The sequence below is a fragment of the Schistocerca serialis genome, chromosome 6 (genome assembly GCF_023864345.2).
Source record: "Schistocerca serialis cubense isolate TAMUIC-IGC-003099 chromosome 6, iqSchSeri2.2, whole genome shotgun sequence".
NCBI lineage: Eukaryota > Metazoa > Arthropoda > Insecta > Orthoptera > Acrididae > Schistocerca > Schistocerca serialis.
In genome coordinates, this window is record NC_064643.1 from 450625289 (window position 1) to 450649178 (window position 23890).

Below are 23890 nucleotides of genomic sequence, written 5' to 3' on the forward strand. Positions count from 1 at the left end.
CATCCTGTTCAATCGTCGGACAAATCTTTAGTGGAATACTGTCCATCTTCGCCACTACCACTGGAATTCTGGGATGCCAGCTGTTTCCTTTTCGTGTTGGTTTTCATGACATCACTGTTTTTCATTTAATACAGGAAAAGAGATTTCTTTTGGCTGAGATATTTTGTCTTCAGTTCTGGCACTGACAACACTTTTCCTGACTCAATTTCTATTTCTCTTTTCCTTTTTTGGCACCTGGTAATTTTTTGTATCTCATTCCCTGGAGAACTGTCATGACTGCGTCTCGCTCCAATAATGGCGTGGGCTAAGATTCTGGGGAGACTGCCTTACCAGATTGTGATGCTAGTCTTAGTACCTTTCGTGGTTTGAGTGGAAAAATTCTACAGGCCCAGAATAAAGGCATTAAGTTGGCAAGTGTACTGGGATTGGTCTTGTCTATCAACTCACTAGGAAGATCAAGAAGCAAATGTGTGAAATTCAGAGGGAGGCAGTTGAATTGAATTTTGTGATCCTCACACATTTCTAGCACCTCTCCTGAAATATAGGAAGACAGATTGTCACCCAGCACTATTTTCACTCGTTGGTTTCTGTCCTAGGGTATTACAGTAGCATGCAACCTATCTTTCAATGAAACTCATCAAACCATCTAGTGTGACCTGTTACCTATTTCCAAGAGGCCTTCCTTACGTCAAAATATCCCAAATACGTTCAGATTTATAAAAGCCATAAGCAGGCAGGAGTTTGCCATTGGCCGTAGAAGCAAACAACACACTGGTTGCTGATTTCTAAAGATTCTGTTAATCTCTCTGGATACTTGGTTCTTCATTTGAAAATACAGTTTTCTCATTAGGTTCATCACCGAAATTGGCTTCATTGTAATTCAGACTATTAGAAAGGCTGATGCACTCTTTTTTTCTGGGCCTTCAAAATAGTTGACATAGTTAATAACTATGCAACTGCAACGCAAATAATAAAAATAATTATTTTGAATAATTTCAAACTGAGGAAATAAAAATTCCTTCATAAAACAGAAATCATAGAATCAGTAGTCACTAAATATTCAAAATCTACATTATTGTGCCTTTGCCCTCTTAGCATGAACATTTCTTGTGATTGTTGTTGAAGCAGGGCATTTGGGCAAATGGAAACATTACATTCACTCTCATCTACAATTCAGTATTCCATTCGTTTTTGTCAAGCTAATTTTTTGCTAATACGCAAATGCTGAATTTTGAAAATGGATATTCCCACACTGAAACTGTAGCAGATTTTTTTCTTTCTGCATGTCTCCCCATTGTATGGTCTCTCAAGGTAGTTAATGGAATTCTATATTCCTGCACAGCATTTCTTTCCGACACTGCATTTTCCTGTATATATTCAATTGCTTTGGCAAAATATGGATAGTTAGACATTATCACCTACTGCATGACAGAGATGAGACAATGAAAGTACGGAAATCACGGCAAGAAAGCTATGGTTTTCACGGTGTAATCAGTGCAGCTGTTCTGCCTTATCAGATCGCTGGTTGACTCTGTACTGGAGTTTATCACAAGTTTCAGTGACATTGAAAAAATAGTTTTGTTCTAGTATTTTGTTGAACTGAAAATCCTGATTATAGAAAAAGGTTGTTTTGTTTTTCAGTACAGTGTAAAAGGGCTAAATTAATAAATTATACATAGTACTTGTCACTTAGTTCAGTTCGAGATGGTTCTAAGATACTGATTATGCACCTAAGCGTTGCTTCTGTAATTTTTTGGTACGTTGTTAGTTTCATTTGCATGATTAATGTCCATTTCCCTGTTTTTTGAATCAATTGATACATCCTGGTTTTTATTTTCTAACTTTTTTAGGTTTGATATGCAAAGCTGAAATGCAATCAATTTTTAATGAAGTGACAAAGACATAAACTCCATAATCTAATCACGTTAAAAGAATAGTATGTTTCTGACAGCATGTGCTCCAAAGAATTTTGTTTCTAATTTAATTGAGACTACTGTGACCAGCACTTAATTTATTATGCTACCGCAGATCTTGTTGCGACATTACACTAACTTCTCTTCATTTCAGCTGATAGAAGCTCTTCTGGTTTAATTGAATTTGAAGATATTGGACAGGCTGTTGAAGCTCTCATGATGTGCAACCATGTGCCAATTCAAAATCCAGGTGAGAGATATTTTTGCATTAACTATAGAGATATTTGTAGTAACAATAATATTTCAGATTCTGATTTTCATAAAATATAGTGATGGACAAAAATATGAAAACGCCACAGAAATTCATGCTAGGGCGTATATACAGCTGCTAGCCAAGCCTGCAGACTGCATTGTTGTAAGAGGGCTATCCAGCAAGTAGTTTTCGTATGCAGCAACAGTGGGCTGGGCTATATTGTTGTCTGATCATCTGCCCATTTAGTTGGCATCTGGGCATGTCAGCGTGAGGTTAGTTTTGCTTCCTGTTATTTCACAGGAATTTTAAATGTGTGCTGCAATTGATACGCCCACAAGTTGTGGAACGTATTTGGTGATGAGGTTTTTTGTGGACAGAAGACATAAACGTATCGATATTTATTGGGGACTGTGTGAAGAGTTCCAAAAAAAGTAGTCAGTAAGGTGCAGTGTGCCAGTGGTACATTAGGTTTAAAAGTGGCCAAGCTAATATTCATGTTGTAGAACAAGGAGTGACCAAGCATTGTGACTGATGAACAGGTTGCTAAAGTCGATGAGAAGAGTTCAAGAAAAGAGCTGATTCACAATGATGGAGCTGTCATTTTAGTTTTTAACAAAATTTGTTGCATGAAATTTTCTCGGAAGCTATTTTGTGCAAGATTGATAGCAAAAATGTTACCTGAAAACAAGAACGTGTGGCTCGATTAGCTCTGTGAGGTATTTTAAGAAGAGCCCTTCAGAATAAGTGTGAAGGAAAGTGTGGCTCAAAGATGTTGTTCCTGTATGGTAGCGCTCCACCACACATGGCAAGTCACACTGCAAAGTACTAGATGCTTCCAAGTGGGAGGTGTTTCCTCGTCTGCTGTACAGTCCGGATCTCGCACCCAGTGATGACCATTTGTTTCCAACAATAAAGACCTGGCTTACAAAACAACACTTACACCACATGGAAATGCAGGAGTGTGTCACCAACAGGTTGAAGTCTCAGATAGTAGAATTGAATGACACTGAAATTTCAAAACTTGTGTTCACTGCTACAGTGAGTGCCTAAGTGTCACTGTCAGATGAATTGACCCCCCGCCCCCCCGCCCGAACACCACCAAATGATCATTGCAGGTCCTCATCAAAGAGGACTTTGATTAAAAAAGTGGAAGGCAGCTGCAAAAGTTATTGCAAGCCTGTGAATGTCGCACGTGCAAACCCTGTCGGCATCAAAACATGAAGGGACCTTGATAAGCTGAGAACTGCAGGGTGAGCTATAATTCCCGAACCACTTGAGCTCGAGTGCAAATGCCTGTAACGGGAAAATGTGGTGCTGAAGCTGTAAAACCTGGGCTATGGTGCAGTGGGAGAAATTAATTTGTTCTGATGATTCTAGTTTCGCAGTGTTCCCACTTCTACCAAAGGTTACATCCCAAGTGTGAAACACTGTGGAGTTTTGGCGATTTGGTTAGCTGTTTCGTGATGTTCAAAGGGAATCTGTGATACTCCCTGCAGTCACATTAATGCCGAGGGTTGACTGTTTTGGCTGATAAAGTGCATCCCATGTTATACGTTTGTCAAAGACAACAGAATCCCCATTCACACAACTCATATTGTCCTGGACTGGTTTTGTTAGGTCTTCTAACCTCCAGTCACCCGATCTCAATATTGCTGAGTCTTTATGGTCTGCTTTGGAAAGAAGGATGCATCATCACTGTCCCGTCGATCACCATTATCTGAACTATTTTGCAGGAAGAATAGGATTCCCTTCAAAAGTATGCAGGTCCTGTATTTATCCATTCAAACACAGCTGGAAGCTGATCCAAACATTAAGTTTGCCTACGCTGCATTAGGCATGGTAACATGTTTTGGTTTTGATGTTAAAACATTTTTTCCACCCTTGTGTATTATGGCATCAAAGTGTGAATGGTTACGATAATAGTCTTTCCGATGGAGCGTGTTAATATGAAAACAGCAGTGTTGAGAATCTTACCTAAAGGACAAAGGGTACTTTCTTGGCATGATGACTGAAAATCAGCAGCGGTTTCTTTAACACAGGGTTTATTTTGTATGTTTTACAGTTTCGTAGTTCATCACAATGTAGAATTCTTTCTAAACAATTTATATGTCTTTCGAACAGTTTCAGACATATTGATGTTAGTAAAAAACTAAGAGATTATACCCAAAATTTTGTAGACTGAATTGTCAAATTCTAATATTAACCGAAAAACATATTAAACCTCATATTTTCACAATATTATGAAAAGGATAGTTGCTGCTCATAATGCTGAGTTTCAGATAGGCACACCAAAAAGACTGGAAAACAAAGCTTTCAGACAAACGGGCATTTATCAGGATAAACGCACACACATGCAGGTGTGTGCACACTTGCATGACCTGTCTGGCTCCCAAGACCAGATTGACAGCAGTCGGAGACTATGGCCGTGTGCGTGATTTGCATTTGCGAGTGCGAGCGTGTGCACATGTTGTCTGTTCTGATGAAGGCCTGTTCCGTCAGAGGTTCATTTGATGATCTTTTTGTTGTGCCTAGCTGCAACTCAGCATGTCTGCTATATGGTGAGTAGCAACTAAACTTCTTCATAGTAAGTCATTATTCCATCCATCAATTCATTCATCACATTTTAATTTTTAAAATATTTTGCCTAGTTAAAAATTTTATTTCTTTATGAATTGGTTGTATCTGCAGTAAAGTTTAGGTCTAGTAGACCAGTGTAGACACTTGCAAGTTGTAGGGTAAAAAACAGTGTTCATAAATGTCAGGTGATAGATGTATCTAAATTCTGAAAAATACATTCACTAAATTGCTATTGAAGATGTGAGTTGCCTTAAACTGTGCCTCAGAACATTCATGAAGGCTGGTCTTCATTCTGCTACATTTCATCATCTTCATGCTTCTTCTTGGCGTTTTTGCTTCTTTGGTAACTTTGAAGAGTGAATCTTTCAGCTTCCTGCACCTGTATTGTCACAGGCAAGTAGTTGGTCTTTCCATAGCAATGTTTTATGCCCAAATTTTTCAACACTTCTATCCTAGGTATAACTCGGTCAACAGGAGTGAAGATAATATTTACAGATGCTAGAAACCTTATCAGAAGAGCTAATTTTATTTTTGCCCGCTCTGTTATGGGCAATAAGGAATTTAATACTTCACAGTACTGTTACAAATAAAAACTATCTTCGAAAGAAATGGTTAAGGCAGCAGGTTATTAGTGTGCTATAATTAGGTACAAGCTTTATATTTGTCTCTCATGTGACTGGCTTCCAGATCAGGTTCAATTTGATTATAAAGCCTTAATTATGAAATTATCTTCGAAATTTCGTCAATGGCCATGAATTAATTCATTTGATAATAGACTTTTGAGTTGAAAGAAATGTAATGAGGACATTAAGACACTCGTCAAATCGCCACTAACGGCAGAAGACTCTAATTGTGCAATGAACAAGGCTGATACATTTTGACACAACTCTTTGGTTTCTTTGAAAGGATAATTGTTTTGGCCTAGCTTAAGCTTTGCTTTGTTTTATGGGAATTTAGAAGATTTCATTCTTGTGTTATAAAGGTAGGGTTATAGAGTGTATTTTATTTACATTTTCTTTTGACTAATAGAGTTGGACAATTTACATTTCTTGTTATTTTGTACAGATTTTTTCCGTTTTAGATATTTCTTTTGCATTGTCGATACAGCTTGTGGTAAGAGTTCTTGTTCGTTAGGGATGAATTTTACCATTTGTTCGCATTTGCTGGTAAAACAGGAAAAACCACAAATGATGCCATCTACCTTATATTAGCATCTTTTTACTTTTCACTGAATATTTTTCATTTTTTAAAAAACAGCAAACAATGATTGTTTCACATACACGTGGACTACTACTTTTTGTGAAATAGTTTGGTAGAATTACACTCTATACTTCTTGAAACAACAAATAATAATTCTTCTAAAATACCAAACAATACAGTACTCTTCGAGACTGTTTCATTTGCGTATCCAAAGTCTCCTTGATACAGAATTTTTGATCACAGGATTGTGTTCGCAACTATGTGATTATTCTTGGTTCTTAAAGTTTTGCAATGTTTACAGATTTGTTATGTATCAATTACAATACTCATGAAACCAATCAGAATTCCTGTTGTTTTATTGGTTTGTCAGTGTGCATCCTGTTGTTGAAGTCAAGGACAAGTGGTTTAAAACAAGAAAGGGGTGGACCCCCACGACAAAAGCAAAGGGTATAGCTTGTAGGAACACAACCCACCAGATGGTGACAGCGCCACATGAAACATTTGTCCACAAGTATTGGAAACAAACAGCAGCTTTCTCGGGAGGAAAAACAATGTGCCAGAGATACACTCTGGCTATTAAAATATCGTGATTTGTATTAATTTACCTTGTAGATTAGAAAATAACCAATTATTTGACAGTATAAAGTAATTCGATAAATAAAAAACGTACACAGCAAGCGGCAACATGAGAACACACACACAAAAAAGGGTTTTAGGTATGCACGATTTTGGAGCCAATGGCTCCTTCTGGCAGAAGAGGGCTGGAGGAAAACGATTGGAGAGATGTAGGAAAAGGGGTAGAATTGGGAAAATTCACCCAGAACCCCAGGTCAGTTAAGTCTTACTGGGCGGGACAATAAGGAAAGACTGGTTGGGGTATGCACTGCGCAATGTTCGAGAACCTGAGAGCTTAAGGTGGAAGACAGGGTAATATGCAAGACACAGATTTCTGCTAAAACATTATGAACAAGTTAATGAGTTGAAAGCCAAGTATTTTGGTGTTGTGTGTGTAATAGAGGTGGGTGGGGATCTAAAAAAGCCTGGTCCAAGAATGAAAGATGTAGAAACTAAAACGGAGTGAAGAAAGGAGTAGTTACTGTGAAGAAATGTTGAGACAGAAGAAATTTCCATAAATCAAGGCCAGGTGGGTGGTGAAAATAAAGGTCACGTTGTACTATTAGTTCCCACCTGCTGAGTTCCGAGAAACTAGTGTCTGGTGGAAGAATCCGGTGCTTGTGGTGAAACAGGCACTGAGGTCACAACTGTCATTTAACAGAGCTTGCTATCCAACAGGATAATGTGTGCTGCCGGTACACACATTGTGTATGCCCACTCATCCTAATTGATAACTTGGTTGTAGTTGTGCTGATATAAAAGGCCAAACAGTGTGCATGGAACACCTGGTATATGATATGTTTGACAGGTGACTCTGTGATAGTATGTGTTTTGCCAGTTACAGGGCTGATATAGAGTGCATAGGAAAATCTTTCAGCAGGACAGTCACAGGGGCAGGAGACAGAGTAGGGAGGTGGCTGCAGAGGAAGCATAGGGTCTAACAAGGGTATTGTGTAGATTGGAGAGCAACGAGAAAGTATTCTAGGTATAGTGGGCAAAATCTGACAGCTATTCTAGGTGTGGTGGGCAAGATTTCAGACAGGATGGATCTCATTTCAGGGCATGATTTTAGGAAGTCGTGGCCCTGTTCGAAGTAACTGAGTAATAGTCAAGACCAGGACAAAACTGAGTAACAAGTGGTGTGCTCAAAAGTTTTTTTTAAGGGATCGTCAGTACCAGGATTGGATCTGGCAGCCTGGGAAATCTGCTTTTGAATTAGGCTGGTAGGGTAATTACATCTAGTAAAGGCTAAGATGAGAATGGTGGTATATTGCTATAAAGAGTCTGCATCTGAACAAATAAGTTTGCTTTGAATGCCAGTGCTGTATATTGTGTAGCAGCAAAAACTGATAAAGAATTTGTTTCACTGTTAAACTGTGAATCAACTTGGTGTTTTATAGAGCACTTTATGTGAAAATTTAATTTTAGTCAGCTTCCACATGTAACCCACTTTCACATTTAATACATTTTGTGTCTTGACATTGTTCCGTGCACATGTTTCTCTTGCACTTCATATGTTTTTATGCTTGCCATTGCCACAAATAACGAATTCCGGGTTTTGCTGGTTTTTAGGTCTGCTATGCTTCGTGCCAATATGTGTTAAAAATGCATGAATATTCTTGTGAAACATTTGAAATAACACTTGGTGATTCAAATGTTCTTCCATCAGGCAAAGAGCAAGGTGTTTCAGAATAATTAATCTCTATCTTCATTATCAGGATTGTTCGATTTGAAAATAATGGATGCACTTACCCTAGCAATATTTAGATGCCTGTAGAAAAGTGCAAGTGACCATCATCGCATAGGATGTGAGCACATCTGATATACAGTGTATTCTCCTCCTCTGGTGGCATGATAATCCAGATTTGCTGTATATTTCTTAGCGTCTTGATATATTACATTTGTGCTTTGCGTTGTCGATGATAAAAATCTTGCCACTAACTGCTGCAGGTTCACCCACCATAGTGTTAAATAAAGTAACACATTCTTGTGTGGTACCCTTAATAAGCAGACATTACAGTATTTGTCATTCATACCTGAAAGTGAACGTTGCTTTTAACAATCGAGCGATTTGTTGTATTGTTATTTCACATGTAGTAGTACAGTTAATGTAATATAGAGAAATTATTAATATTAATGTGAAAGATACCATTTTTACATGTGGCGAGGTGAAACATAGTTAAGAAGGCAGCATTAGTTACCTGATGATTTCTCAACCATTATTGCAAGATGTTTTTTATGATTTTTGTAAGAAAAGTAAATCAATTCGTATCCACAAGTCTGGTTTTTACGCAAAGTAATAGTTTGTATTCTGACTTTTCTTTCATCCAATACAGACAGAAAAACAATATATAATATTTGAGAAAACGTTGAGTAGAGGGAGAATTTCTGTAGTTAAAGATAAACATTATCTTAATATCTATAGCCTTTCATCGAGTTTAACACTTACACCAACATCCATCCTAACATTCAGCTCCCAGAAATATCACTGCAGGGACAGTGAAATAGTACTGTTTTACGACTGAGATTTTTGTCAGTTAGCGAGATCTGTAGGCAACAAAACAAGACTACTATGAGCATACATGTAGGTTGTTACTTCTGTTTCCATAGATCAGTGATGAACACAACAGAAAATGAAGGAACTGATGGTAATAATACAAGCACTTTATTTATCAATATTGTTTATTCAAAGGATTTTTACAATAAAAAAACATGATTTTTCAAATACTTTCTAGCCCTTTTTGCACTGTTTTTGTGTTGGATCCCAGCACTAGAATCATCAGAACATAGTACAATCTGCCAAGTGACTAGTTTTTTCCTGGCCAAATACAAAGTGAAAGAAACCGGATGAGATGATGATAATCACAGTTGTGATTTATTACAGTGGCAGAGGCAGGAGCACTAGTAGATGCAACAATCTGAATGTGTACAAAAAAATTCTTTAAAGCAGCTTCTAACCGCCAGACATAATCTGTGCCCCTCCGTTCCCCCTACCCACTTCTCTCACAGCACTGAAAAACACTTCCAGCTTGTCTTCTCATCTTAACTGATTTTGTCAGTAGATATAAAAGTCGTTACTGGTGCAGATATGCATGTGATAGCGTCATACAAAGCTAAAGATATATAGGCTATTCTACCTATAAAACCAGTTTTTGTGTGGTAAACCATTGTTTCCCCAGAAGATTCTTTAATGTACATGGGCAAAATTCTGCTTGCCTTACTTGCTAGCATCACTATATGTAGCCAAAGTCACAAAATATAAATGCTTGTTTTCTGTAGAAGCTAGACATTATAGAACAAAACTTATTTTGTTTCTTATAAAGCATAACAAAAAAATTTCACATGGACTGTTGAATCGTCAGAAAACTAATGCTGTCTGCCAAACTTATATTTTGTCTTCTCACAAGTGAACTAAAGACTCATGGTGCAACAATATGGTGCAATATATATTTCAGAATATATATAAATGACGTACTAGATAGTGTCAGAAGTTCCATGCAGCTTTTCGCGGGTGATGCTGTAGTATACAGAGAAGCTGCAGCATTAGAAAATTTGCGGAAAGATCTGCAGTGGATAGGCACTTGGTGCAGGGAGTGGCAGCTGACCCTTAACGTAGACAAATGCAATGTATTGCGAACACATCGAAAGAAGGATCCTTTATTGTATGATTATATGATAGCGGAACACACTGGTAGCAGTTACTTCTGTAAAATATCAGAGAGTGTGCGTACGGAATGATTTGAAGTGGAATGATAGTATAAAATTAATTGTTGGTAAGGTGGGTGCCAGGTTGAGATTCATTGGGAGAGTCCTTAGAAAATGCAGTGCATCAACAAAGGAGGTGGCCTACAAAACACTCGTTCGACCTATACTTGTTGAGTGTTGCTCATTAGTGTGGGATCCGTACCAGGTCGGGTTGATAGAGGAAATAGAGAAGATCCAAAGAAGAGTGGCGCGTTTTGTCACAGGGTTACTTGGTAAGCGTGATAGCGTTACGAAGATGTTTAGCAAACTCAAGTGGCAGACTCTGCAAGAGAGGCGCTCTGCATTGCGGTGTAGCTTACTCTCCAACTTTCATTAGAGAGATTAGAGTGCGCACGGAGGATTTCTGGGAGTCGTTCTTCCCGCGAACCATACGCGGCTGGAACAGGAAAGGGAGGTAATGACAGGGGCACGTAAAGTGCCCTTCGCCACACACTGTTCGGTGGCTTGCGGAGTATAAATGTAGATGTAGATGTAGATGTAGAAGATATTCACTGAAGAATTGTAATTCTGTTGCTTGTTAACAGAACTATCAGTATGTTTCACCTTGACATATACAGGCTGGTCCATTGATCGTGACCGGACCAAATCTCTCATGAAATAAGCGTCAAATGAAAAAACTACAAAGAACCTAAGCTTGTCAAGTTTGAAGGGAGAAACCAGATGGTGTTATGGTTGGCCCGCTAGGTGGCGCTGCCATAGGTCAAACAGATATCAACTGCGTTTTTAAAAATAGGAACCCCATTCTTTTATTATAAATTCATGTAGTACGTAAAGAAATATGAATGTTTTAGTTGGACCACTTTTTTCGCTTTGTGGTAGATGGCGTTGTAATAGTCACTAATCACAAACATATGGCTCACAATTTTAGGTGAACAGTTGGTTACAGGTAGGTTTTCAAATTAAAATACAGAATGTAGGTATGATTTCACATTTTATTTCGGTTGTTCCAATGTGATACATGTACTTCTGTGAACTTATCATTTCTGAGAACGCATGCTTTTGCTGCGTGATTAACTGTAAATACCACATTAATGCAATAAATACTCAAAATTATGTCCATCAGTCTCGGTGTATTTGGCAATACATGTAACGACATTCCTCTCAACAGCAAGTAGTTTGTCTTCCGTAATGTTCACACACGCATTGAGAATGCGCTGACGCGTGTTGTCAGCCGTTGTCGGTGGATCATGATAGCAAATATCTTCAACTTTCCCCACAGAAAGAAATCCGGGGAAGTCGGATCCGGTAGGATGCTTCGACGACCAATCCACCTGTCATGAAATATGCTATTCAGTATCACTTAAACCACATGCGAGCTATGTGCCAGACATCCATCATGTTGGAAGTACCTCGCCATTCTGTTATCCAGTGAAACATCTTGTAGTAACATCGGTAGAACATTACGTAGGAAATCGGCATACATTGCACCATTTAGATTGCCATTGATAAAATGGGGCCAATTATCCTTCCTCCCATAATGCCGCACCATACATTAACCCACCAAGGTTGCTGATGTTCCACAAGTCACATCAGTCATGTATTTTTTGTTGCCCAATAGTGCATATTGTGCCAGTTTTCGTTACCACTGTTGGTGAATGACGCTTCATCACTAAATAGAATGCGTGCAAAAAATTTCACCGTTCTGTAATTTCTCTTGTGCCCAGTGGCAGAAGTGTGCACGATGTTAAAAGTCGTCGCTTTGCAATTCCTTGTGCATAAACATACGGTACGGGTGCAGTCGATGTTGATATAGCATTCTCAACACCGACGTTTTTGATATTCGCGATTCTCGCACAATTTGTCTGCTACTGATGTGCGGATAAGCTGCGACAGCAGCTAAAACGCGTACTTGTGCATCATCATTTGTTGCAAGTTGTGGTTGACGTTTCACATGTGGCTGAACACTTCCTGTTTCCTTAAATAAAGTAACTATCCGGCGAACGGTCTGGACTCTTGGATGATGTCGTCCAGGATACCGAGCAACATACGTAGCACACGCCCGTTGGGCATTTTGATCACAATAGCCATACACCAACACAATATCGACCTTTCCTGCAATTGGTGAACGGTCCATTTTAACACGGTTAATGTATCACGTAGCAAATACCGTCCGCACGGGCAGAATGTTACGTGATACCACGTAGTTATACGTTTCTGACTATTACAGCAACATCAATCACAAAGTGAAAAAAGTAGTCCAACTAAAACATTCATATTTCTTTACGCACTACACGAATATGTTATAATAAATGGTGGTTCCTATTTTTAAAAAACGCAGTTGATATCCGTTTGACCTATGGCAGCGCCATCTAGCGGGCCAACCGTAGCGCCACCTGGTTCTTCCTTCAAGCTAGACGAGTTTCGTTCTTTGTAGTTTTTTCGTTTGATGCTTATTTCGTGAGATATTTGGCCCAGTCGCTATCAATGGACCACCCTGTATAAAACTGATAACTATTGCATTAGTATTAGATACATCACAGAACTTACTTAAATTGTAGTAGGTGTTGCACAATAGCAATAAGAAGAGTTGTTTTATTGTTAAAATCAATGCTTTGATTTCAACTATAAATTAGAGAAAGTGTAATATCAGCTTCACTTTCCATAGCATATGATAACAAACTCGGCTTCCTGCCCCGAATCATATGACTTAGATGTTGGTTTCAATATAACATCATCATTGCAGTCTGTTATTTATGGTCTGTGCTTCAAATCATTACATTGTGTATCAGTTAACTATGTAGGCTGTTGCTTTTCATCTTACCTATTTCTTAATATCGGTCACAGAAAGAAATTAAAGTAGCTGTGTAGGTGTAATGCATTCCACTACTTACCTGAATCTATATCCACTGGCAGTATTTTACTGTGGGTTTAGGTAGTCTCTTGCAGTTCTATCTTTATATCATAAATATCCAAGTAGCACACCCCAGCTGAAAGGTTGATCATTGCATCCCTTTCACGCACAAACTCCATTCCAAATATACTGTAAGTTAAAAAAAAAAAATCCACTACTAGGTAAACACACGATATTGCTACATTTCCTAGTGTTAGTAGTACACTTGGACCTCCCACTTACTGCTTGGAGATCTGGTTCACAAATTTATGGATAGAACATTCATGGCAGCACCCACATCTAGCACTACTATAGTGAATATATCACCTATGCATCTAGTGACCACTTACGGACGAGAAAAATTTCTATTTTGTGATGAAGACAAAACATGCAAGTTCTGCCTAGAATTCTAAAAGTATTCAATAGACACTATTTCATAGAAGCCCAGTTTGGAAAGATAATGTGTGTAAGAAACTGGTAGCCAAATAGAGTATGAAAGCTTTCAGTACACTCAGTGAACTGGTGCCATGCCAATTGTGGGTGTCTGAATGCTCTAGTTACAATAAACGCCGCATAATGGAACATAGTATTTGGCCGTATGTATGTTGGCTAAAATTCAGAGGATGGCATAATGCAGACCCTTTTAATGTGGCAAATTAGGATGATTTGAACTGTGGGTTGCATGGAATATCACTAGAGGTCAGGCCTGAACTACATCGTTAATAGTATTCTTTAAATCTCGATAAGCATTTGGTGGTAGCAGTCACCAAATGCTTGGTGTGTTGTTTTCTTAATTTGAAATAAGTGAAGTGACTAATCCTGGTCAATCAAGGATTTGGATTACCACCCTTAAAACAGCAGAAGAAATCATTAATTCCTGTTACATTGTGTCAGTTTGGCTTTTGCAGAAGACGGGTGTAGGCTACTGCCCTGCGAAAGGGAGGCAGGGCTTGTTTCTGTGCATCGTTCCTCTTCCCTCTGTCTGTTAAAATTCTACTTTGTTTCTGCTTGCAGCAAGCTGCTGCAGTAGCTCAGAGTGTCTGCACCCTGCATTTCAGCTGGTCAATGACAAAATCAGTAACGATTTTTGACTGCGCTGAACTCTTTTTTTCACTAATGTTCAAATAGTTAAATTCAGTTCTACTTATTACGCTAAGAGGCTGTAGCAGTATCGGGCATGGGTCTCGCAGCTATGAATGCCTACAAAAGGTCAAAATTAACATTCTGCAGATTTTGTGATCATGAAATTAGTCAGGAAAAGACCAGTGATGTCTACATACATCTTAAATCAGAGAAGCATTCAGTTCATGATCGGGAAAGCACTGCTGCTTTTCAACAGAACAATCACTTTCGAAGTTAAAATACAGCCCAACAAAGAAAGCAAAGGCCATTTTGGAAGAAAAATACATTTTAAGTTTTTGCAAATGCAAACATTCCGGTCAAAAAGTTCCCAATTAGCACTTTTTTAATAATTCAGCGGTTGGATCTTCTGGTCGTACTGTGTGCTTGTTTCTACTACTACAAGTTCCAATGAAACAGCTCTTACCTGTCAATTGTTTCATTACTAGTTGTCCGACAGTCTTTAATATAAACTAGATTTATGAAAAATATTAAAAATGAGACTGACAGTAATAACGAGATACATATACATATTAGTGAACGCATTATTGTGGTCAAGATATACACGAAGCCCACGCCTACTACAGTAGTACAAGTTTATATGCTAACTAGCTCTGCAGATGACGAAGAGCTTGGAGAAATGTATGATGAGATACAAAGAAATTATTCAAGTAGTGAAGGGAAACGAAAATTTAGTAGTCATGGGTGACTGGAATTCGGTAGTAGGAAAAGGGAGAGAAGGAAACATAGTAGGTGAATATGGATTGGGGGTAAGAAATGAAAGAGGAAGCTGGCTGGTAGAATTTTGCACAGAGCACAACTTGATCATAACTAACACGTGGTTCAAGAATCATAAAAGAAGGCTATATACATGGAAGAAGCCTGCAGATACTGACAGGTTTCAGATAGATTATATAATGGTAAGACAGAGATTTAGGAACCAGGTTTTAAATTGTAAGACATTTCCAGGGGCAGATGTGGACTCTGACCACAATCTATTGGTTATGAATTGTAGATTGAAACTGAAGAAACTGCAGATAGGTGGGAATTTCAGGAGATGGAACCTGGATAAACTGAAAGAACCAGAGGTTGTAGAGAGTTTCAGGGACAGCATAAGGGAACAATGGACAGGAATGGGGGAAAGAAATACAGTAGAAGAAGAATGGGTAGGTTTGAGGAATGAAATAGTGAAGGCAGCAGAGAATCTAGTAGGTAAAAAGACAAGGGCTAGTAGAAATCCTTGGGTAACAAAAGAAATATTGAATTTAATTGATGAAAGAGGAAAATATAAACTCAGTAAATGAAGCAGGCAAAAAGGAATACAAACGTCTCAAAAATGAGATCGACAGGAAGTGCAAAATGACTAAGCAGGGATGGCTAGACGACAAATGTAAGGAAGTAGAGGCTTGTCTCACTAGGGGTAAGATAGATACTGCCTACAGGAAAATTAAAGAGGCCTTTGGAGAGAAGAGAACCACTTGTATGAATATCAAGAGCTCAGATGGCAACCCAGTTCTAAGCAAAGAAGGTAAAGCAGAAAGCTGGAAGGAGTATATGGAGGGTCTATACAAGGGCGATGTGCTTGAGGACAATATTATGGAAATGGAAGAGGATGAAGATGAAATGGGAGACATGATACTGCGTGAAGAGTTTGACAGAGCACTGAAAGACATGAGTTGAAACAAGGCCCCAGGAGTAGACAACATTCCATTAGAACTACTGATAGCCTTGGGAGAGCCAGTCCTGACAAAACTCTACCATCTGGTGAGCAAGATGTACGAGACAGGCGAAATACCCTCAGACTTCAAGAAGAATATAATAATTCCAATCCCAAAGAAAGCAGGTGTTGACAGACGTGAAAATTACCAAACAATCAGATTAATAAGTCACAGCTGCAAAATACTAATGCGAATTCTTTACAGACGAATGGAAAAACTGGTAGAAGCTGACCTCGGGGAAGATCAGTTTGGATTCCGTAGAAATATTGGAACACGTGAGGCAATACTGACCCTACGACTTACCTTGAAGCTAGATTAAGGAAAGGCAAACCTACGTTTCTAGCCTTTGTAGACTTAGAGAAAGCTTTTGACAATGTTGACTGGAATACTCTCTTTCAAATTCTAAAGGTGGCAGGGGGCTATTTGCAATTTGTAGAGAAACCAGACGGCAGTTGTCAGAGTCGAGGGGTATGGAAGGGAAGCAGTGGTTGGGAAGGGAGTGAGACAGGGTTGTAGCCTCTCCGCGATGTTATTCAATTTGTATATTGAGGAAGCAGTAAAGGAAGCAAAAGAAAAATTCGGAGTAGGTATTAAAATCCATGGAGAAGAAATAAAAACTTCGAGGTTCGCCAATGACATTGTAATTCTGTCACAGACAGCAGGACTTGGAAGAGCAGTTGAACGGAATGGACAGTGTCATGAAAGGAGGGTATAAGATGATCATCATCAAAATCAAAACGAGGATAATGGAATGTAGTCGAGTTAACTCGGGTTGATGCTGAGGGAATCAGATTAGGAAATGACACTTAAAGTAGTAAAGGAGTTTTGCTATTTGGGGAGCAAAATAATTGATGATGGTCGAAGTAGGGAGGATATAAAATGTAGATTGGCAATGGCAAGGAATCTTTCTGCAGAAGAGAAATCTGTTAACATCGAGTATAGATTTAAGTGTCAGGAAGTCGTTTCTGAAAGTATTTCTATGGAGTGTAGCCATGTATGGAAGTGAAACGTGGATGATAACTAGTTTGGACAAGAGAATAGAAGCTTTCGAAATGTGGTTCTACAGAAGAATGCTGAAGATTACATGGGTAGATCATAGAATTAATGCGAAGATATTGAATAGGACTGGGGAGAAGAGAAGTTTGTGGCATAACTTGACTAGAAGAAGGGATCGGTTGGTAGGACGCATCAAGGGATCACCAATTTATTACTGGAGGGCAGCGTGGAGGGTAAAAATCATAGAGGGAGACCAAGAGATGAATACACTAAACACATACAGAAGGATATAGGCTGCAGTAGGTACTGGCAGATGAAGAAGCTTGCACAGGATAGAGTAGCATGGAGAGCTGCATCAAACCAGTCTCAGGACTGAAGACGGCGACAACACCACACACACACACACACACACACACACACACACACACACAGATATATATATATATATATATATATAATCTAAAAAGAAAGATGATGAAACTTACCAAACAAAAGCGCTGGCAGGTCGATAGACACACAAACAAACACAAACATACACACAAAATTCTAGCTTTCGCAACCAATGGTTGCCTCGTCAGGAAAGAGGGAAGGAGAAGGAAAGACAAAAGGATATGGGTTTTAAGGGAGAGGGTAAGGAGTCATTCCAATCCCGGGAGCGGAAAGACTTACCTTAGGGGGAAAAAAGGACAGGTATACACTCGCGCGCGCACACACACACACATCCATCCACGCATACACAGACACAAGCAGACATTTGTAAAGGCAAAGAGTTTGGGCAGAGATGTCAGTCGGGGCAGATGTACAGAGGCAAAGATGAAGTTGAAAGACAGGTGAGGTATGAGCGGCGGCAAATTGAAATTAGAAATTAGCGGAGATTGAGGCCTGGCGGATAGCGAGAAGAAAGGATATGCTGAAGGGCAAGTTCCCATCTCCGGAGTTCAGACAGGTTGGTGTTAGTGGGAAGTATCCAGATAACCCGGACGGTGTAACACTGTGCCAAGATGTGCTGGCCGTGCACCAAGGCATGTTTAGCCACAGGGTGATCCTCATTACCAACAAACACTGTCTGCCTGTGTCCATTCATGCGAATGGACAGTTTGTTGCTGGTCATTCCCACATAGAACGCTTCACAGTGTAGGCAGGTCAGTTGGTAAATCACGTGGGTGCTTTCACACGTGGCTCTGCCTTTGATCGTGTACACCTTCCGGGTTACAGGACTGGAATAGGTGGTGGTGGGAGGGTGCATGGGACAGGTTTTACACCGGGGGCGGTTACAGGGGTAGGAGCCAGAGGGTAGGGAAGGTGGTTTGGGGATTTCATAGGGATGAACTAAGAGGTTGCGAAGGTTAGGTGGACGGCGGAAAGACACTCTTGGTGGAGTGGGGAGGATTTCATGAAGGATGGATCTCATTTCAGGGCAGGATTTGAGGAAGTCGTATCCCTGCTGGAGAGCCACATTCAGAATCTGATCCAGTCCCGGAAAGTATCCCGTCACAAGTGGGGCACTTTTGGGGTTCTTCTGTGGAAGGTTCCGGGTTTGAGGAGATGAGGATGTGGCTCTGGTTATTTGCTTCTGTACCAGGTCGGGAGGGTAGTTACGGGATGCAAAAGCTGTTTTCAGGTTGTTGGTGTAATGGTTCAAGGATTCCGGACTGGAGCAGATTCGTTTGCCACGAAGACCAAGGCTGTAGGGAAGGGACCGTTTGATGTGGAATGGGTGGCAGCTGTCATAATGGAGGTACTGTTGCTTGTTGGTGGGTTTGATGTGGACGGACGTGTGAAGCTGGCCATTGGACAGGTGGAGGTCAACGTCAAGGAAAGTGGCATGGGATTTGGAGTAGGACCAGGTGAATCTGATGGAACCAAAGGAGTTAAGGTTGGAGAGGAAATTCTGGAGTTCTTCTTCACTGTGAGTCCAGATCACGAAAATGTCATCAATAAATCTGTACCAAACTTCGGGTTGGCAGGCCTGGGTAACCAGGAAGGCTTCCTCTAAGCGACCCATGAATAGGTTGGCATACGAGGGGGCCATCCTGGTACCCATGGCTGTTCCCTTTAATTGTTGGTATGTCTGGCCTTCAAAAGTGAAGAAGTTGTGGGTCAGGATGAAGCTGGCTAAGGTAATGAGGAAAGAGGTTTTAGGTAGGGCGGCAGGTGATCGGCGTGAAAGGAAGTGCTCCATCGCAGCGAGGCCCTGGACAGGCGGAATATTTGTGTATAAGGAAGTTGTATCAATGGTTACAAGGATGGTTTCCGGGGGTAACAGACTGGGTAGGGATTCCAGGCGTTTGAGAAAGTGGTTGGTGTCTTTGATGAAGGATGGGAGACTGCATGTAATGGGTTGAAGGTGTTGATCTACGTAGGCAGAGATGCGTTCGGTGGGGGCTTGGTAACCAGCTACAATGGGACGGCCGGGATGATTGGGTTTGTGAATTTTGGGAAGAAGGTAGAAGGTAGGGGTGCGGGGTGTTGGTGGGGTCAGGAGGTTGATGGAGTCGGGTGAAAGGTTTTGTAGGGGGCCTAAGGTTCTGAGGATTCCTTGAAGCTCCGCCTGGACATCAGGAATGGGATTGCCTTGGCAAACTTTGTAAGTAGTGTTGTCTGAAAGCTGACGCAGTCCCTCAGCCACATACTCCCGACGATCAAGTACCACAGTTGTGGAACCCTTGTCCGCCGGAAGAATGACGATGGATCGGTCAGCCTTCAGATCACGGATAGCCTGGGCTTCAGCAGTGGTGATGTTGGGAGTAGGATCAAGGTTTTTTAAGAAGGATTGAGAGGCAAGGCTGGAAGTCAGAAATTCCTGGAAGGTTAGGAGAGGGTGATTTTGAGGAAGAGGAGGTGGGTCCCGCTGTGACGGAGGACGGAACTGTTCCAGGCATGGTTCAATTTGGATAGTGTCTTGGGGAATTGGATCATTAGGAGTAGGATTAGGATCATTTTTCTTCGTGGCAAAGTGATATTTCCAGCAGAGAGTACGGGTGTAGGACAGTAAATCTTTGACGAGGGCTGTTTGGTTAAATCTGGGAGTGGGGCTGAAGGTGAGGCCTTTGGATAGGACAGAGGTTTCGGATTGGGAGAGAGGTTTGGAGGAAAGGTTAACTACTGAATTGGGGTGTTGTGGTTCCAGATTGCGTTGATTGGAATTTTGAGGTTTTGGAGGGAGTGGAGCTGGAAGTGGGAGATTGAGTAGATGGGAGAGACTGGGTTTGTGTGCAATGAGAGGAGGTTGAGGTTTGCTGGAAAGGTTGTGAAGGGTGAGTGAGTTGCCTTTCCGGAGGTGGGAAACCAGGAGATTGGATAGTTTTTTAAGGTGGAGGGTGGCATGCTGTTCTAATTTGCGGTTGGCCTGTAGGAGGATGCTCTGAACAACAGGTGTGGATGTGGGAGAGGAAAGATTGAGGATTTTTATAAAGGATAGGAGTTGATGGGCGTGTTGATTGGCTGAGTGGATGTGTAGGTGAAGGATTAGGTGGGTGAGGGCAATGGATTGTTTGGTTTGGAACTGGTATAGGGACTGATGGAAAGAAGGGTTGCAGCCAGAGATGGGAACTTTAAGTGTGAGGCCTTTGGGGGTGATGCCAAATGTCAGACAAGCCTGAGAAAATAAAATATGGGAGTGTAATCTGGCTAGGGCGAAGGCATGTTTGCGGAGGGAATGTAAATAAAACTTAATGGGGTCATTGTGAAGGTGTTGTGAGGGTGACATGGTACTAGAAGGTGGAAAGTGGAACACGAGGCTGAAATGAAAATGAAAATAAATATGAAAAAATATATGGGGAGAGAGAAAGGTAAAATTAGAAAGCAAATGGAGATCTGGTGTGAAAAAAGGCGAAAAAGGGTTGGTTAGGGCTGGGCTATGTTGATCCTGTGGTGAACTTGTGTAGGTAGATAATGATGTGCATAAAGGTTAGGTGGTTGTGTTGCCGCCAAAACACGTTAAAGGGTGGAGAAATTCGGGAAAATTTCGAAAAAACTACGTGAGGATGTATTAAAAGGAGTGGTTTGGTGGTGGCAGATTATGGAAATGAAGCTAACAATTGTTTGATGAAGAAATAATGACGTTAAAACCTGTGGGAAGCGGCTAAAAATGATCGGTGATGTGAGAAAAACGGAAATGGAAATAAAGCAAAAGTTATTAAAACTGCCGAAAGGGTTGTTTAATAGCTAAAAGGAACTGTTTGTGGACTGGAAACGGTGGATTTTATAGCAGCAAAGCGGGAAAAAAAAAATTTTTTTTGGTTATGGTGTCGAAGTGATTTACGTATTATTACGTATTATTGAGTGTATATCGACGGGATAAAATTGTATACTGGATTACGGTAAAAAAGGGAGAAGGTGAATAGAAAGTGAAACTGCTGGCAAAAACAGGAGGAGGAAATAAGACGACAGAAAAGACTTCGAAATGTAACAGTGACAATAACGATAACAATAACAAACGTGATTGTTGGCTTCAAATTAATGATATGAATATAATAGAGGGAAACATTCCACGTGGGAAAAATATATCTAAAAAGAAAGATGATGAAACTTACCAAACAAAAGCGCTGGCAGGTCGATAGACACACAAACAAACACAAACATACACACAAAATTCTAGCTTTCGCAACCAATGGTTGCCTCGTCAGGAAAGAGGGAAGGAGAAGGAAAGACAAAAGGATATGGGTTTTAAGGGAGAGGGTAAGGAGTCATTCCAATCCCGGGAGCGGAAAGACTTACCTTGGGGGAAAAAAGGACAGGTATACACTCGCGCACACACACACACATATCCATCCACACATACACAGACACAAGCAGACATTTGTAAAGGCAAAGAGTTTGGGCAGAGATGTCAGTCGGGGCAGATGTACAGAGGCAAAGATGAAGTTGAAAGACAGGTGAGGTATGAGCAGCGGCAAATTGAAATTAGAAATTAGCGGAGATTGAGGCCTGGCGGATAGCGAGAAGAAAGGATATGCTGAAGGGCAAGTTCCCATCTCCGGAGTTCAGACAGGTTGGTGTTAGTGGGAAGTATCCAGATAACCCGGACGGTGTAACACTGTGCCAAGATGTGCTGGCCGTGCACCAAGGCATGTTTAGCCACAGGGTGATCCTCATTACCAACAAACACTGTCTGCCTGTGTCCATTCATGCGGATGGACAGTTTGTTGCTGGTCATTCCCACATAGAACGCTTCACAGTGTAGGCAGGTCAGTTGGTAAATCACGTGGGTGCTTTCACACGTGGCTCTGCCTTTGATCGTGTACACCTTCCGGGTTACAGGACTGGAATAGGTGGTGGTGGGAGGGTGCATGGGACAGGTTTTACACCGGGGGCGGTTACAGGGGTAGGAGCCAGAGGGTAGGGAAGGTGGTTTGGGGATTTCATAGGGATGAACTAAGAGGTTGCGAAGGTTAGGTGGACGGCGGAAAGACACTCTTGGTGGAGTGGGGAGGATTTCATGAAGGATGGATCTCATTTCAGGGCAGGATTTGAGGAAGTCGTATCCCTGCTGGAGAGCCACATTCAGAATCTGATCCAGTCCCGGAAAGTATCCCGTCACAAGTGGGGCACTTTTGGGGTTCTTCTGTGGAAGGTTCCGGGTTTGAGGAGATGAGGATGTGGCTCTGGTTATTTGCTTCTGTACCAGGTCGGGAGGGTGGTTACGGGATGCAAAAGCTGTTTTCAGGTTGTTGGTGTAATGGTTCAAGGATAGATTCACCTTGTCCTACTCCAAATCCCATGCCACTTTCCTTGACGTTGACCTCCACCTGTCCAATGGCCAGCTTCACACGTCCGTCCACATTAAACCCACCAACAAGCAACAGTACCTCCATTATGACAGCTGCCACCCATTCCACATCAAACGGTCCCTTCCCTACAGCCTTGGTCTTCGTGGCAAACGAATCTGCTCCAGTCCAGAATCCTTGAACCATTACACCAAAAACCTGAAAACAGCTTTTGCATCCCGTAACTACCCTCCCGACCTGGTACAGAAGCAAATAACCAGAGCCACATCCTCATCTCCTCAAACCCGGAACCTTCCACAGAAGAACCCCAAAAGTGCCCCACTTGTGACGGGATACTTTCCGGGACTGGATCAGATTCTGAATGTGGCTCTCCAGCAGGGATACGACTTCCTCAAATCCTGCCCTGAAATGAGATCCATCCTTCATGAAATCCTCCCCACTCCACCAAGAGTGTCTTTCCGCCGTCCACCTAACCTTCGCAACCTCTTAGTTCATCCCTATGAAATCCCCAAACCACCTTCCCTACCCTCTGGCTCCTACCCCTGTAACCGCCCCCGGTGTAAAACCTGTCCCATGCACCCTCCCACCACCACCTATTCCAGTCCTGTAACCCGGAAGGTGTACACGATCAAAGGCAGAGCCACGTGTGAAAGCACCCACGTGATTTACCAACTGACCTGCCTACACTGTGAAGCGTTCTATGTGGGAATGACCAGCAACAAACTGTCCATTCACATGAATGGACACAGGCAGACAGTGTTTGTTGGTAATGAGGATCACCCTGTGGCTAAACATGCCTTGGTGCACGGCCAGCACATCTTGGCACAGTGTTACACCGTCCGGGTTATCTGGATACTTCCCACTAACACCAACCTGTCGGAACTCCGGAGATGGGAACTTGCCCTTCAGCATATCCTTTCTTCTCGCTATCCGCCAGGCCTCAATCTCCGCTAATTTCTAATTTCAATTTGCCGCCGCTCATACCTCACCTGTCTTTCAACTTCATCTTTGCCTCTGTACATCTGCCCCGACTGACATCTCTGCCCAAACTCTTTGCCTTTACAAATGTCTGCTTGTGTCTGTGTATGTGTGGATGGATATGTGTGTGTGTGTGAGTGTATACCTGTCCTTTTTTCCCCCTAAGGTAAGTCTTTCCGCTCCCGGGATTGGAATGA

The 23890-nt window shown here is 41.3% G+C and overlaps 1 protein-coding gene across 3 annotated transcripts in view; it reads left to right on the forward strand.

Annotated features, from left to right (window-relative positions):
* Positions 1-23890, forward strand: part of LOC126484636 (heterogeneous nuclear ribonucleoprotein L) — a 192177-nt gene that overhangs the window by 157582 nt on the left and 10705 nt on the right. For all 3 annotated transcript variants that reach the window (XM_050108227.1, XM_050108226.1, XM_050108228.1), the window contains one exon: positions 2068-2163. In XM_050108227.1, coding sequence (XP_049964184.1) covers positions 2068-2163 — 96 coding nt within the window. The remainder of the gene's footprint in view (positions 1-2067; positions 2164-23890) is intronic.